At 56.0% G+C, this 13,244-nt stretch overlaps 1 protein-coding gene and 1 long non-coding RNA gene across 4 annotated transcripts in view; one reads left to right on the top strand and one right to left on the bottom strand.

The window, feature by feature from the left end:
- Positions 1–1,485, bottom strand: part of PLEKHO2 (pleckstrin homology domain containing O2) — a 28,807-nt gene extending 27,322 nt beyond the window's left edge. Inside the window, exon 1 of the mRNA XM_055815211.1 lies at positions 1,273–1,485. Coding sequence (XP_055671186.1) covers positions 1,273–1,281 — 9 coding nt within the window. The 5' untranslated portion in view covers positions 1,282–1,485. The remainder of the gene's footprint in view (positions 1–1,272) is intronic.
- Positions 1,486–1,784: 299 nt separating this feature from the next.
- LOC114013587 (uncharacterized) lies at positions 1,785–11,018 on the top strand. Of its 3 annotated transcripts, none has more exons than XR_008745460.1 (3): positions 1,785–4,244; positions 4,561–4,659; positions 6,105–11,018. It is a non-coding gene; the product is annotated as an uncharacterized LOC114013587 (long non-coding RNA). The 3 variants fall into 3 exon arrangements; XR_008745461.1 differs by having other exon boundaries at positions 1,785–4,659; positions 6,105–6,331; positions 7,242–11,018; XR_008745462.1 differs by having other exon boundaries at positions 1,785–4,659; positions 6,105–7,348; positions 7,798–11,018.
- The last annotated feature ends 2,226 nt before the right edge of the window (positions 11,019–13,244 follow it).

Here is a 13,244-nt window from a genome sequence, read left to right as displayed (position 1 = left end):
ATGTTATCTTCCAAGCCCGGCTGTTAGCACTTCCACTTCTCCCTGACCCACAGGAGCAAAACCATCTTACTGGAAATAAACTGCTCAGATCCACGTGAAACTTGGGGAACTGTCAGATGCCTCCTCCCACAAGCAATCACTGGAGGATTCATTTATTGTTAACGAAGAGCAGCCGGTAAGCCAGGCGGTCAATGCTGGGGTGGGTGCGAAGCCCCTTTGGCCAGTGGCTACCAGCTGGAAGCAGTTTCTCTGTTGTAGATTAATTTCATGGATGCCAGCGGATAATAACAACTCTCAGTCACTAGCAACTTGGGCTGCTTTGTCATCTCCCTGCTGTTTTAAAAGAGCTCTCATTCTTGCCACAGAATGTTGGGAGCTGAACTAAGGGAGCGTAGGGGGGAGAGACAAGCCACAGCTACCGGTGTTGCATGTACTAGAGCCTGAAGTTCTCCGGCAGCCTGCCCTGCCGGGAGATTTCTTTGTGCGTGAGCAGCAAAACCTCATTTATGGAAAGGAAGCAGGAATAATTGCGTGGCCAGATGAGGGGAGAAAATGACTTGTCTGACTTGCTAACAAATTTGTGGCATCTTAATCCATCCGCAGAGGGATGGACTGCTAGGGTGCGATCCCATGGACGTGAAAACCTACACGTGCAGGAGAAGCACTACTGCTCTTCTCCCAGTCAAACCCGTCCCAGGCACGGACGGAGGAGGAGGACAGACTGAGGGAAGGCTGCTAGGTATGTGGACATGGCCAAGCTTGCGGGCTGACCGAGGCCCAGCTCCAGTACGGAAGTACAACACCCCAACGGGAGTCAGCAGAAGGTGGCCTGAGCAAGCGTGGCACCCGAACAAGCCCGACTCTGCCAGCGCTCGTCCTCCGGCACCGCCAGCACTTGCCCGACAGCCTGCCCCGGCCGGCTGGGAAATGGAAGCCCCGGCAGCTCCGGGGATGCTCTGCACCAGCCGCTGCCGAGCCCCAACGCAGCCGAGCGGGCGCAGACGGCAACGGGGGTTCCTCGGGGAAAGGGACCCCCCGCCCCCGGGGCTCCGGCGCTGCCCCCCGCGCTGCCCCCGCCGCCGCGCCCGGGCAGAGCGGGGCCGCGGTGTCCCAGAGCCGCCGGAGACGCCAGAAAAGCCCCCAGTGGCCGGGGCGCTCCCCCGGGCCGCTTCCCGGCCGGCAGCGAGGGGCTGCGCCCCCCCCAGCCCCGTCCCGCCCGGCGGCTCCGGCTCAGCCCCGGCCCGGGGCACCCCCGCTCCCGGCCGGACTCACTTGCTCCATGGCGGGCCGGGGCCGGTCGCTCCTCGCCGCCCGCTCAGGGGCTCCGCCGCCCCGCTGCAGCGCTCGGCCCCGGGCGGGCGGGCATGCCGAGCCGGGCCGTGCCGGGCCCCGCGGCTCTCGCCTCCGCACCAACTTCTCGGGGAGCAGCAGCAGCAGCAGCGCCGGGTTTCCGGCGGCTTCGGCGCTGCGAGGAGGCGGGGATGCCCCCGGCCCCGGCCCCGCCGCCTGGCCCGGCCCCCCCGCCTGGCCCGGCCCCGGCCCCCCCCGCCGCGGGCGTGGGACTGGGAGCCCCCGGGACGGGCTGGGGCAACGGCGGCGGGACTGAGCCCAGGGGAGGGGGGACCGTGAGATGAACAGGGTCCCTGGGGCGAGGCGGTGGCTGCAGGGTGGGGCAGGGTCCCCGACGGTGGCGCGGGGTACCCAGGGTGAGGCAAGGTCCCTGGGGTGAGACAAGGAGTCTGGGGTGGGACAGGGTACCTGCGGGTGGGACGGGGTCTCTGGGATGGCACAAGGAGCTTGGGGTAGGACAGCGGTCCTGGAGTGGGGCAAGGAACTTGGGGTGCGACACCGAACTTGGGGTGGGAGAGGTCCCCAGGGGCAGGCAGGGTCCCCAGGGATCAGGCCAGACCCCTTGTGGTAGGACAGTGTCCCCTAAATCAGAGGGTCCCCAGGGTCAGGCGGGATCCCTGGGGTCAGACAAGGTCCATAGTGGGACAGTGGCCCTGGGGCTGAGGTCAGGTAGGGTTCTCAGCGCAGCAGGACAGGGCGCAGGGTGCAGAGAGGTGAAGGATGCCATCCTGGTGCTCTGGGCATCCCGAGGCCGGTGTGGAGCAGCGCCCGGGGCCCAGCTCGTGCGGCAGCGGGGATCCCTCGGCTGCAGCGGCGGCTCCTGGCAGCCGGCTGGTCTCAGGGCAGCGGGTTTTGGCAGAGCGGTGATGTGGTTCGTTAGCCCAAGGGAAACAGCTGGGGAATGGTCTTTGGTGGTAGAACTGGTTAACGCAACTAGTCACGCTCTGAGCTATTGTTCTCCACTGGTATTCAGCTTTGCAGACTTCTGCTTCTATTTCAGGCCTGCTGGAGGGCTCATGTACCCAACAGCCTGCCTGTTTTTTCTTCTAATTATTTCAGTCAGTCTAAAAAAAGATTATCACCTCCCTCGGCAAACCTTGCCTCCATTGTTCTCAGCAAAGAAGATAAGAAGGAAAGGAGAAGAAAAGTCTCAACACCCATTACCACCAGGTTAAATGTTCTTCTGCATGGGTATGGCAATTACTGGGAGGAAAACCAGGACACAGCTCCTGCTAACCAGGGGTAGAAGAGATACAGAAGCATCCATCAGGGCTGGCTGACCTGTCCTGCAGGGCCAGGGGTTAATGGAGGAGCTGGGAATCACCCTGGGACTCGCCAGGATTTGAAATGAGAAATCCTGGTGCTGTCAAGGCGCGTTGACAGGGAAATGATTGCCATGTCAGCAGAAAGACATCCCCCATGGGGAGGGGGGGGAAAGCTGCTAATAGATGCGCCTGTGATGAATCTGGGTTTTGACAAGAGGCTGAGGTGCTGAATGCACTCAGAAAAGCAAAGGGAGGATGGACGGGGTCTGACTGGCCATCACTGATATGAGTGGGGAGAGGAAAGCAGGATGGGGGGGAATGCATCATGCCTGTCCATCACTGTCAGGGCATTGCTCAGGCACCACACTCACCCTCCCTCTCCTCTCGCCCACAGGGGTTTGGGGTAGGACCCCCCTGTTTGCTCCACTTGCACAGAGCTGCAAGAGCAGCAGGGGCCGAGCCAAGACCGGAGCTCCGAAGAGCAACTACGCACAAATAATTATTAATGATAATTAGTAAGTACACACTGATGGCATCTTCTTCGTACCAGCTCTGCTCCAGGTTTGGCAAAGGCTCTGGTCTCGCCGAGATGATCCCCTTGTTGTGTAAACATTTTCTGTGGCCTCCCCTGCTCCTCCTCTGTGGCCGAGAGCCAAACTGGGCAAAAAAAATGCTGCTACAAGCACCAGCGATGGCATGGAGGGGCCTGGCCAGAGGCTGAGGGGTTGTGAGCATCCTTCAGATTTCTCCTTTACCTGGCACAACAGGCACCTCTGAAAGATTTGACCAGAAAATCGTGGCTGGCCATCGTCATTCAGGGCTGTTGCCCAGCCAGGGTTAGCTCTCTGTTGCCTAACACCAGGTGAGAGCTGGTTTAAAAACATGTTTTCATTGTTTCATTTTCTGAGCCACTATAATGGAGCTTCAGGTGAGGAGTGGGAGCATCCCAGCTTACCCACAGCCTTCTTCAGTGGGGATGTGAGAGCAAGGCAGGGTGTGGCAGCGCCAAGCTTGGCTCCGGGATGGTGCCAGCCATCACAAAATGAACTCTTGCAAAAAGCCTTTTAGCCAGGCTTTTAAAATGACCAAAAAAGCCCCCAGAGCACTAGAAATGTTGTTCAGTATTCTGTTTCCTGGCAGGGCTGGGGGAGGTGAGGGGAAAACTCTGGCTTTACAGATAAGGTGTGGGCTGTGGTTCCGATTCTTGTGGAAAATTTTAATTTAAGTGAAAAAGTAAAGAATATTTTTAGCATGCCATCAATGTGCATGTGAGGACATGTGTGCCGTAAGAGCGTGCAATGCAGAGGTCGCATCCTTGTGATTATCAGATGTCCTCACCCTTGCAGGTAGACCCAGAAAGAGGCACTGTCACCCTGCGGCAGGAATACAGGAGCAGCTGCTGTGGGGGGACCTGTTGCCTGCAAGAGGATGCTCATTGCACGAGAACATGTAGGCTGGTGCAAAAATGCTGTGGGGCGAGGCAGGGGCATGCATCTGCGGTCGGGGTCAGACTGCCCCTTTGGGATGGGACGTGCTGCCAGACCGTTGTCGTCTACAGTGAAGAGGGGGTGCAATGCTGCTCCAGCAAAGTGAAATGGAGTCAGAAGTGACACCGAGGAGGCTGGGCTGGTGAGTCACAAAACTGAGGAAGCTTGTCTGCAAGGGGACCCGAGTCCTCCTGCTCTGTGCCTTGATGGCCATGTTTGGGGTCTTGCAAAACTTGGGGAGCGGGATGCAGAGAAGGATGGCCGTGCCGGGGGTCGGGAGCTCCAGCCACAGAGACACAGCTGCCTTGAAGCTGCTTGGGGCTGAGTCGGGACCAGGATGGGTGGGGAGTCCCCCGTGTCCTCCCAAATGTGGGCAAACCCGTCTCTCCAGCCACAGGCATCACATGAGAGAGCTGTGGTTGCCCTTATGTCTACCTGCCATCCTTTCCCTGCTCCAGGCAGGGAGCTCCGGCTCCTGCATCCTGCCTGAGGTACCTCGTGACCAGGTCAGCCACCCACCTCAAATGGCAATAACCCATCTCCAGGGCGCCATGAAGGTAAGTTCATTAGCACTTGGCTTTGTTAAATGCTTTGAGTAGGGCTGGAAAGGCAGAGGCTCATTATCACAATTGCCCTGTTACCTGCCCAGCAGCAGGGAGGAAGAGGTGGACACGCCAGCGATGCTGGGAGCAGTGCTGGGCTTGGGGCAGCCACAGGACCCCTGCCCTCAGCTGGAGGAGACATCCTCAGCCCCTTCGTGTGCACGGGAAATTAACGTGGATGTTCTTAACCTGTTTGGTTCAGGCTAAAATAAAAGAGGCCCAGAGAAAGCGCTGGGTCTGAATGGATGCCCAAGGGTAGGGCAATTCAGGCTCTTGATGCCAAGTAAAGCCCATGGCACCTTCTCCTCATGGCTGCAGTGTGTTTGTAGGGATAAACCACTTCTCAGGTGGACTGCCATCCTTGAAACTGCCTGTGCTAGACGGGAAAGGTGGAGGTGGCCCTATCCTCGGGTGATGCACAGGGAATTAGCAGCAGCAAAGGCTGGAGGAGATGGGAGACCACAGATATGGGGCTAGCATGGAAGAAGGGCTCTCGTCACCTCCCCACTTGCTTTCTGGGCTTAAATCTTTTGTTTTATGGACAAGCCACTTGAAAGGATGTTTCCAGCCACGCTCCCTGCTGCAGTGGGGCAGTTGGAGTTAGCACACCTCGTCTGGGGTTTAGCCAGTAGATCCTGACCTTGCAAGGTCCTGGTTTTACTTGTTTTCCTCTTGGCTGATATCAGTCTGAGCTTCTGCCCAAATCAAACCCAGGCTTTCCTGCCGCTCATGTTCTGTGTTTTAGTTGTGTGCTTGGAAGGAAAGACCCAGCTATCTGCCCCAGCCATCAGCCTGTGAGCGCTTGCAAGAACTCATGTGCTGTCCTTGCTGATCTTGCTGGTTTTGTAAGGAGCAGCAGTCCTTGCTGCAGAGGATGTCTGGTGCTGCAGAGGATGTCTGGATGTGCCACCACAGGCCAGCAACCTCAGCCTGGGCTCACAGGGGGGGACAAAGCAGATCCAAAACTGGGTGAGGAGCTCACTTGCTGGGGCAAAATGGGGGAGATGGATGGTTTCAATTATTTTAAAACCGGCAGTGAGTTGAAGGAACATGGCCAAGCCCTGTGGCACAATAGCAAGTGGGCAATGAGCAGTGCCACTTTGTGCTTTCTCCTTCATTTCTGTTTTAACCTGCCATTAGCAGTAAGCCCTGCCAAAAGGCAGCGGGTGCGGGCTGGAAGAGGTGCCTGATGACACCTGAACATTGCTGCTGGTGTCCAGGTGGCGGCCACAGTCCATGCACAGGCAGGATGGGTGGGAAGGGGTGAAGCACCTGGATGACAAGGGCTCAGGGCGGCTCTCCTGCTCCATTGCTGCATGGGGTGAAGGGGAGCAGTGTGGGGCTGGAATAGGAGGCAGTTTGTATGGGCTATCCCAGCCCATGTTGCTTATAATCCCCAGGTCTTCCAAAGCCAGGGGTGTGCCCCATGTCCTGCAGGCTAAACCACATCCCTGTGTAAATGGGCTTGGAGCAGCTTCCTGCGTCCCTCATCGCATCACCCCGTGCCTGGGGCAGTCGCCTCTGGACTTTCCCAACAGCTCTGCGGGTTCCTGGCCTCCACTGGTGTCTCTGGCAGTGGCCAAATACACCAGAAATAACCTCTGCTCTCGGCTGCTCTGGCAGGAAGGTGGGTTATAAACACACTGACAGTTTGTTAGTGTTAGCGCTTGCCGGGCTTTCAAGCTGGGCTGAGTTTGGGGTGGGGGGGTGGCTTCCTGCACCTCAGCCCTGGTCTCCCACTGGCTCCCCACTCTGTCTAGGCAGGGGGACTCCCCAGAACACCTCTGCTCTGTGCACGTTGCTTTGAGGTGGTGAGGCTACAGCCCCAGAGGTGCTGGAGGGGCTTTTCTAGGTAACTTTAGGCAGCATCTCTCGGTGCATCTCAGCCACCAGCTTTCCTCCGTGCAATGCATGAAGTCAGTGGGGTCCTTCTGAAGCTGCTGGGAGATAAATATATATAAAAATATATTTAAATATATATATATAAATGTGATAATACCCTCAGAATCTGATTTTGCTTGCTATGGCAGGAAGCAAACCCTCAGAGAAGTGTAATCTAGCAACAGTGGCACTAATGACCCCACGCAATACTGGGCTGGGCATGCTCTTGCGCTCTGGGCCATCTCTACCTGCCACCCTGCCTAATTTCTGGGACCAAATCCTGCTCCTGGTTGTGCCCAGCACCACCTCTAAGGCTGGCAGATGCCCTCTGTACATGCTGGCAGGGAGTAGCTGGGGACACGCCAACCATCCCTGAGCATGCAGGGACCTGCAGGTTTTGAATACCGATGATTTGCACAGCAAGTGACCATGGAGTTTGTCTAAAATCATGTGCTAAGTCATTTGGATGAGCACGAGGGGAACGCAGGGAAGCAGCAGAAGGGGTTATGTTTAAATCAATATTACATTCAAATCAATATTCTGATTTATGCTCCTGTCCTAACAATGCCACCTTCCTTTGCCCCCTGATTTGAGGGCACAGACCCCAGTGGCTGAGTCTGAGCCACCGTTTCTGTTGTGAACATGGATTTTGGCAGATGTGCTGCAGGATTTGGGCTGAGTTGTCCTGGGGGACGAGGAGGGGAGGAAGAAAAAAAGAAGCAACAACCTGACCATGACTGTGGTCTGTGCACCAATCAAGCTGGTAAGACCGGTGACACCTGAAATTGGGTGTAAAAAGGAGTCTTGTCAGTTGCTCCTCACTGCTCACCTTTTTTTGGGGTTGCAGGATGCTCTTTGCTGGCCTTGCTTCTTGCTCCCACCTTTCTCAGCACCTCTTGGGCCCAAGGCTTAGTCCTGGCTCCTTAGTTCCCGGCCCTGGTCATTTGGGTGCAGCCTGGACCCTGTGCTGGGATCTTCAGCTCCAGGATGCAGCATTGGCCAGCCCCAGGCCACCTCCCTACCTTATCCTTCTGCAGGGTCCTCCATCCCTGGTCCCTGCCTCCATCCCTGGTCCCTGCTTCTTGTCCTCAGCCCACCTCAGTCTGAACCACCACAGTCTCACCAGCAGCCATGGGGTCCTGCTCCTCTGCCCCGTGCCCAGAAAGAAACCTCATGGCTGAAATGCGCTGACCTCCTGCTGCTGCTTTTTAGGGAGTTGCCAAAAATCCTGTTTCCTGGTGAGCTGACTGTGGGCTTCCAGTACCTCACCCTGCTTGAACGGAGCTGGGTGAGTGGTGGAGCATGTCAAGGTACCTGCGGTGGTAGAGTGGCTTCAGGTGAGCAGCATCAGTTGCTGAATCCAGCCCTGGCTGGTGCTTTCAACAGGTTTTTTGCCCCACAGGGCTGGGGCTGCTCAGTCTGGCTGGACCCATGCGGTCACAGCTGTTGGTGCTGTATTTTCTTAGATCCTCATCTAAGGAAAGGAAAATCCGCTTTCCTGATGCATGCGGTTTGGGTGTGAGAGACCAAGGCAGGAGAGAAGATGCTGGCTGGTACCTCTGGGGGGAAACACCAGGAAGGAGGAAGAGTTGTTTAAGCTGAAAGACAATGTTGGCACCAGAACAAATGGGACTAAAACAGGACAGGAATAAATGGAGACTGGAAATGAGGAGGGCTCTAATCCTCTCAGATGCTGCCACGGCTTCTCAGGAGGCGCAGTGGGGATGGGAAAGCTTTGGGCAGTTTGATCCCAGGGTGCTGGACTGGACCAAGCTCATGGACCTGACGGGTCCGTGTCCCCTCATGGCGCAGGAGGGAGCTGGTGCCTCTAAGCCCTCTGCAGCGGGTAGGGAGGGAGCAGAGCTGCTGCCCTGGAGCTGGAGACATGCTTTCCGTGGCTAATGTGAGGTTTTGAGGCTGGAGCTGGACCACTGGGTCTAAGCCAAACTCAGTCTGAGGCTTGCCCCACAACTCTGGGGGATCAACCCACAAAGTGGGCAACTCTCCACCCGTGTAGCCTTCTGGTCTCTCTTACTCCTTCCCCAGGGGACTCGATACATCCAATATCTGCCAAGAAACCTGCTCATCTCCAAAACCTCCATGCCGTGGAGGGCTGTGGTGCTCCCAGCACGTGCCCAGCTGCAGTTTCCCTGTGTACGCTTGCACCTCACCCTGTGTGCAGGCTTTAGAGCTGTGAAATGTGTGGAAATGCTCTATTTGTGTAAATTTATGTTTGAGATTGTTCTCACATAGGATAGATTTTGGGGTCACTGGAAAGGCACATAGTCAAGCAGAGGGACCATGTGACTCCCTGTGGAGTCGGCTGAGGCCAACGATGCAAAAATCCTGCATGCTGGAAGTGAAATACAGGAATACAGAGGCCCTTCTGCCGATACCATCTAAATGCAGTTGTTTAAGCTACTGCATGTCACAAAATAACCCAAAGGAAATCTCTGCGGCAAAAAGTGTTTTCACATAAGCAACTCGAAGCCTCAATGGCCCTTGGCTACCAATGCTGCCTTCAGCGCTCTTGCAAAAATATGAAAGCAAGTAAATGTTTTAGTTTTTGAGTGCAAATAGTTTGTGGTCATTGAATTTTTTTTCTCATTCTATGGTTATATGTCATCTGAGCAGCAGCATCCCAGCTCTGGGTTTTGGATGTTTAATTATAGCTGGACTGATAAGTTGGTGTGTTGGCTCTGAGGTGGGAGTGAGCTCAGGCAGTCGTGCCCCAGGTCCTAGAAATTTGGAGTAATAAATCAGGGCAGATGCATCTCAAAGGCAGCAGCAGATCCAGGGCAATGCTCCAACTTCCCAGAGGCAGCTTGAGGGATGTCCGGCTGCTGCCCAGTTGATGGTGATGATGTTAGTGCATGAATTTAGTTGGAAATTGATGCTGGCACATGAATTTGGCAGAGATGCAGTTGGTTATTTGTGGCTGGATTTGCAGGAAGCATCATGGGAAGCTCATTTGGCTCAGGTTTGGTTTTGCCAAAAAAAAAACCCAACCCAAAACTCAAGAGTGACAAGAAGCCCTGAAGGCACCTACAGCCTCTGGAGCCCAGCAAGGTAAAAACTGTCTGGAGTGCTGTCAGGCACCCCCCATTCAGTCTAACTGTACCGCAAAATACTGTGTCTGAGACATAGGAGCAAACCCAAAGTGTTCCTTTCGTTTGCTTTAGGTAGCAGAGGGAAACTGATATCTGCATGGAATGGCCTGGGAAAGCCACACGCTGCAGGTTGAAAAAAGGGATTTTTCATTTTGTGGCAGAAATATAAGGGGGGGGGAGGGAAGAGAGAAAAAAAATCAATTCAGATTAAACTGAAACAATGTGATTTATAATTCTCCAAGTGTTCTGGTTTTAGATCACCCCAGAATAGTCAGTTTGACAAGAAATGCAAAGTTCATGTTTGTAGATCAATTAGTCCCTTCCTAAAACTTTAAAAAACCCCAAAACATTTCCAAATATGAGGTCAAACCCCACCATTCTTGACAAAGATTCAAGAACAAAAGCTGGGTATTTCTGATGTGTTTTGTTTTAGGAACCCCAGAAGAAATGTTTTGACATTTCCAAACCAGCTTCTTTTTTAACTTCCAAATATTTCCAAAATTTGCCTGAAATCAGTAAATAGCTTTGAAAACTACAGTGAGCAGGCAACCCGTATCCTGCTGCTGGGGAAAGGCTGTGGTGTGGGAGCCCAGCATCCCCAGTGAGTGCATGGAGAGGCAACCTGCAGGTTTATTATCCAGGGAAATGTGGGATGTGGGTGCAATTTGCCTGTCCATGCCTTGTCAGGGCCACCTCCAGGTTTCCCTGAGGGTGCTGATGGCCAAGAGCATCCTTGGTCCCTGCTGCCAGTGCTTGGGTCCCTGCAGGAGAAGGCTGTGAAAGTCCTCTGGCTCCTGGATCCAGGCTTCAGGGTGATGCTCTCCCTGAAGATGCCTCGCTCAGAGGCGGCAGACACCAGCTGAGCCTTGGGGTGAGCAGGGAGGGGGTGAGATTTACGGCTGTGCTCTGGTTTTGGTGGTGACTTGGGAGGTAGGATTGGATCAAGTGGATTCCAGGGAGATTTACAGCGAGTAAACCCGTTCATGTGAAGAGCTTATCGCCTTGGCCTGTTGTACCTGAGACAGGTTTTGGAAATATTGCCCGTGGCTGAGCAGCAGAGACGAAGCGGGGAGTATGAAACCTTCTCCTGGGATGGGATTTTCCTCCTGCCAAGTGTTCATCCCTCCTTAACCCTGCGGCAAGGCAGCACAGGGACCACGAGTGCTTTGCATCCCTCTCCCAGTGCTGCTGCCACCTCCCAGCCTTTCCAGCCAGGCTGGGAGCTTGGCAGCCGGTTGCCTGGCTTGCAGCCGTGCCGGTGTCCCACCTTAGTGACAATCCAGCGCAGGCACATGGATGAAACAAGCTGTGTGCCTGGGAGAAGGTCTGGCCAAGAAGCACCGGTGGGAAATGTTTCCTTTTCAAAACTGCAAAATGTAATTAATGCCAGTAATAAATGTGGAAACTCGTTAGCTCTGCGGCTGGGCTGGGCTCTCCCTAGTCTCCTCCGAGTGAGAGCCAGCAGGGTGAAACAAGCCCATTCCCTGCCTTCGTCCCTTGGTTGTGAGGGTGAGGAGGGCAGCATGGCAGGCAGGATCTCCTCAAAGGGTCCCAATGCCATCAAATACAAACCAAATCCCCTCCACCTTCCTCCAGGGAAGCACCTCAGCCCCAGGAGGTACCGGTGAGGCAACACCAAAGGGTCCATGTCTGCCCCAATCAGTCCCAAAATGCCCACCAAGCCCACGATGCAGGGAGCTGAAGGATTGGGCCCACGGGAGCCATCAGCTGGCTCCAGCTGTTTGTCAGGGAAAAGGCTGCGATGTTCTTGCATGCGACTCCTCCAGGCTACGAACTTTGCGAAAGAGTTTCTGCTCTATGTAGAATTGGGCTATTTTATTTTTTCCCCCTTTTCAGGGGTTTATGGACATTTGCATCCTTCCAAGGTACAGGCTTAGGGGCACCAGCTTGGTAAGTCAAGTGACATTTGCTAATGCCTTTCTGCAGCCTGGAAGAGGCTTTTGCTGTCCAAAAGAAAGGATTATTTACCCTTTTTTATGGTGTTTCTCCCTGGGACCCCTTTGGGTGTATGAATCCCTCCCAGTGCTGTTTGGGACTGATCTCTGCATGGCACCAACTGATGCAAAACCTGAGCAGCATCCCCCTCCGGCAAGGCTCTTTGGGAGGGCAAATGGTACCATTCAGCAGGACAAAACACCAAAAATTCAAATACTTTCAGACTCTCCTGGCTGCCAGTGGGACCTGGGTGCTGCAGCATCTGTCAACGCTTGGCTGAGCCCAACTGGGTGCCTGGTGCTCACCCCAAACCGGTCCTTGGCAGGGATGTGCTGGGGGTGCATTTACGTGCAGGGGCAGGTTGGACTGGTGGCCAAGGAAGTTAAAAAACAAGGAAAAAAACCAAGGAAAAAAAGTTAAGACTCCCCTGGACTGTGCTTGGTGCCCCTCCTTGGCCACACTGGCTTAAGTGGGTGCAGAGGGCAATTCTGCCCCAGCTTAGGGCATTTATGAGCCTGAGAGGGGCAAGGAGAGGAGCTCAGACTTTCCAACAGGCACAGCCTTTGCAATAATGCCTGTCTCGGCAGCCTGATGTGCTGCCAAGTCACTTGCTGCCTTCAGCATCCCCCGCCACGCCTCTGACCACATCCCCGCCACACTGCCTCCAGCATCCCTGCCATGCCACTGCCCACATCCCTGTCAAGCTGGGTCCAACATCCCTGCCACGCTACCTCCGACATCCCTCAGGCTGTGTCCAGCATCCCTGTCAGGCTGTGTCCAGCATCCCTGCCACGCTACCTCCAACAATCCTGCCGCGCCGCCTCCCGCATCCCGCGCCTCCTCCCTCCCCGGCAGCCTTTCCCTTCACCCCCTTCCAGCCCAGCCCCCCAGCCCCCTGCACCCCAGCCCCCCCCGCTCCCCATGCAGCCGAAGCCCGGCCCTTCCTCCCCGCCTCCCCCCGGCGGGGCGCAGCGGCGCCGCGGGCCGCCATCCCCACCTAGCGCCGGCCCGGCGCACAGCCGCCTCGCACGGGGGGCTCAGCCCCCGCTGCCCGGGCTCGGGGGGGGCCCGTGGCACGTCCTCGACGCCCCCCGGCCGCAGCCCGACACCCGCGGCACGGCCCTGCGGGGGATTTTCCTGCCCTGGTCCCCAGGGATGCTCCGGGGGTGAGTGAAGGGCGTGAGGGAAAGGGGTGATGCAGCCCCCACGCTCCCCAGAGGATGGGCAAAGGCAGGGGCCACCACGGGACCTCACATTCCCTGGGGCTGTTTTCCTCTTCGTGCCCCATCCCGCAGCTCCGGAAAAAGGGATGCCCCCCCTCCAGCACCGGGAGCCCAGGTGGGGACAAAGGACAGTGCCACATCCAGACCCCAGTCACCGAAGTTGTCTCAGCATCCAGGCTGGACCCCCTTGGGCATCCCTCAGGGGATGCTTCTGCACACCACCCGTTTGGGGTCCTTATCAGTGGCATTTTCCAAGAAATGTCCCCATGGACCCCACGTGTCTCAGTGCCTGGAGAGCGTCACCTCCCTCAGGCCCCCAGCCCCACTAAGCACCCACTGTAGATGTCTGGGGCAGAGTATGAGGCCAGGA

This window comes from Falco peregrinus, chromosome 1 (assembly GCF_023634155.1).
Source record: "Falco peregrinus isolate bFalPer1 chromosome 1, bFalPer1.pri, whole genome shotgun sequence".
NCBI classification, from domain to species: Eukaryota; Metazoa; Chordata; class Aves; order Falconiformes; family Falconidae; genus Falco; species Falco peregrinus.
Note: the sequence above shows the minus strand (reverse complement) of the source record. Positions and strands in the feature narration are given on the sequence as shown.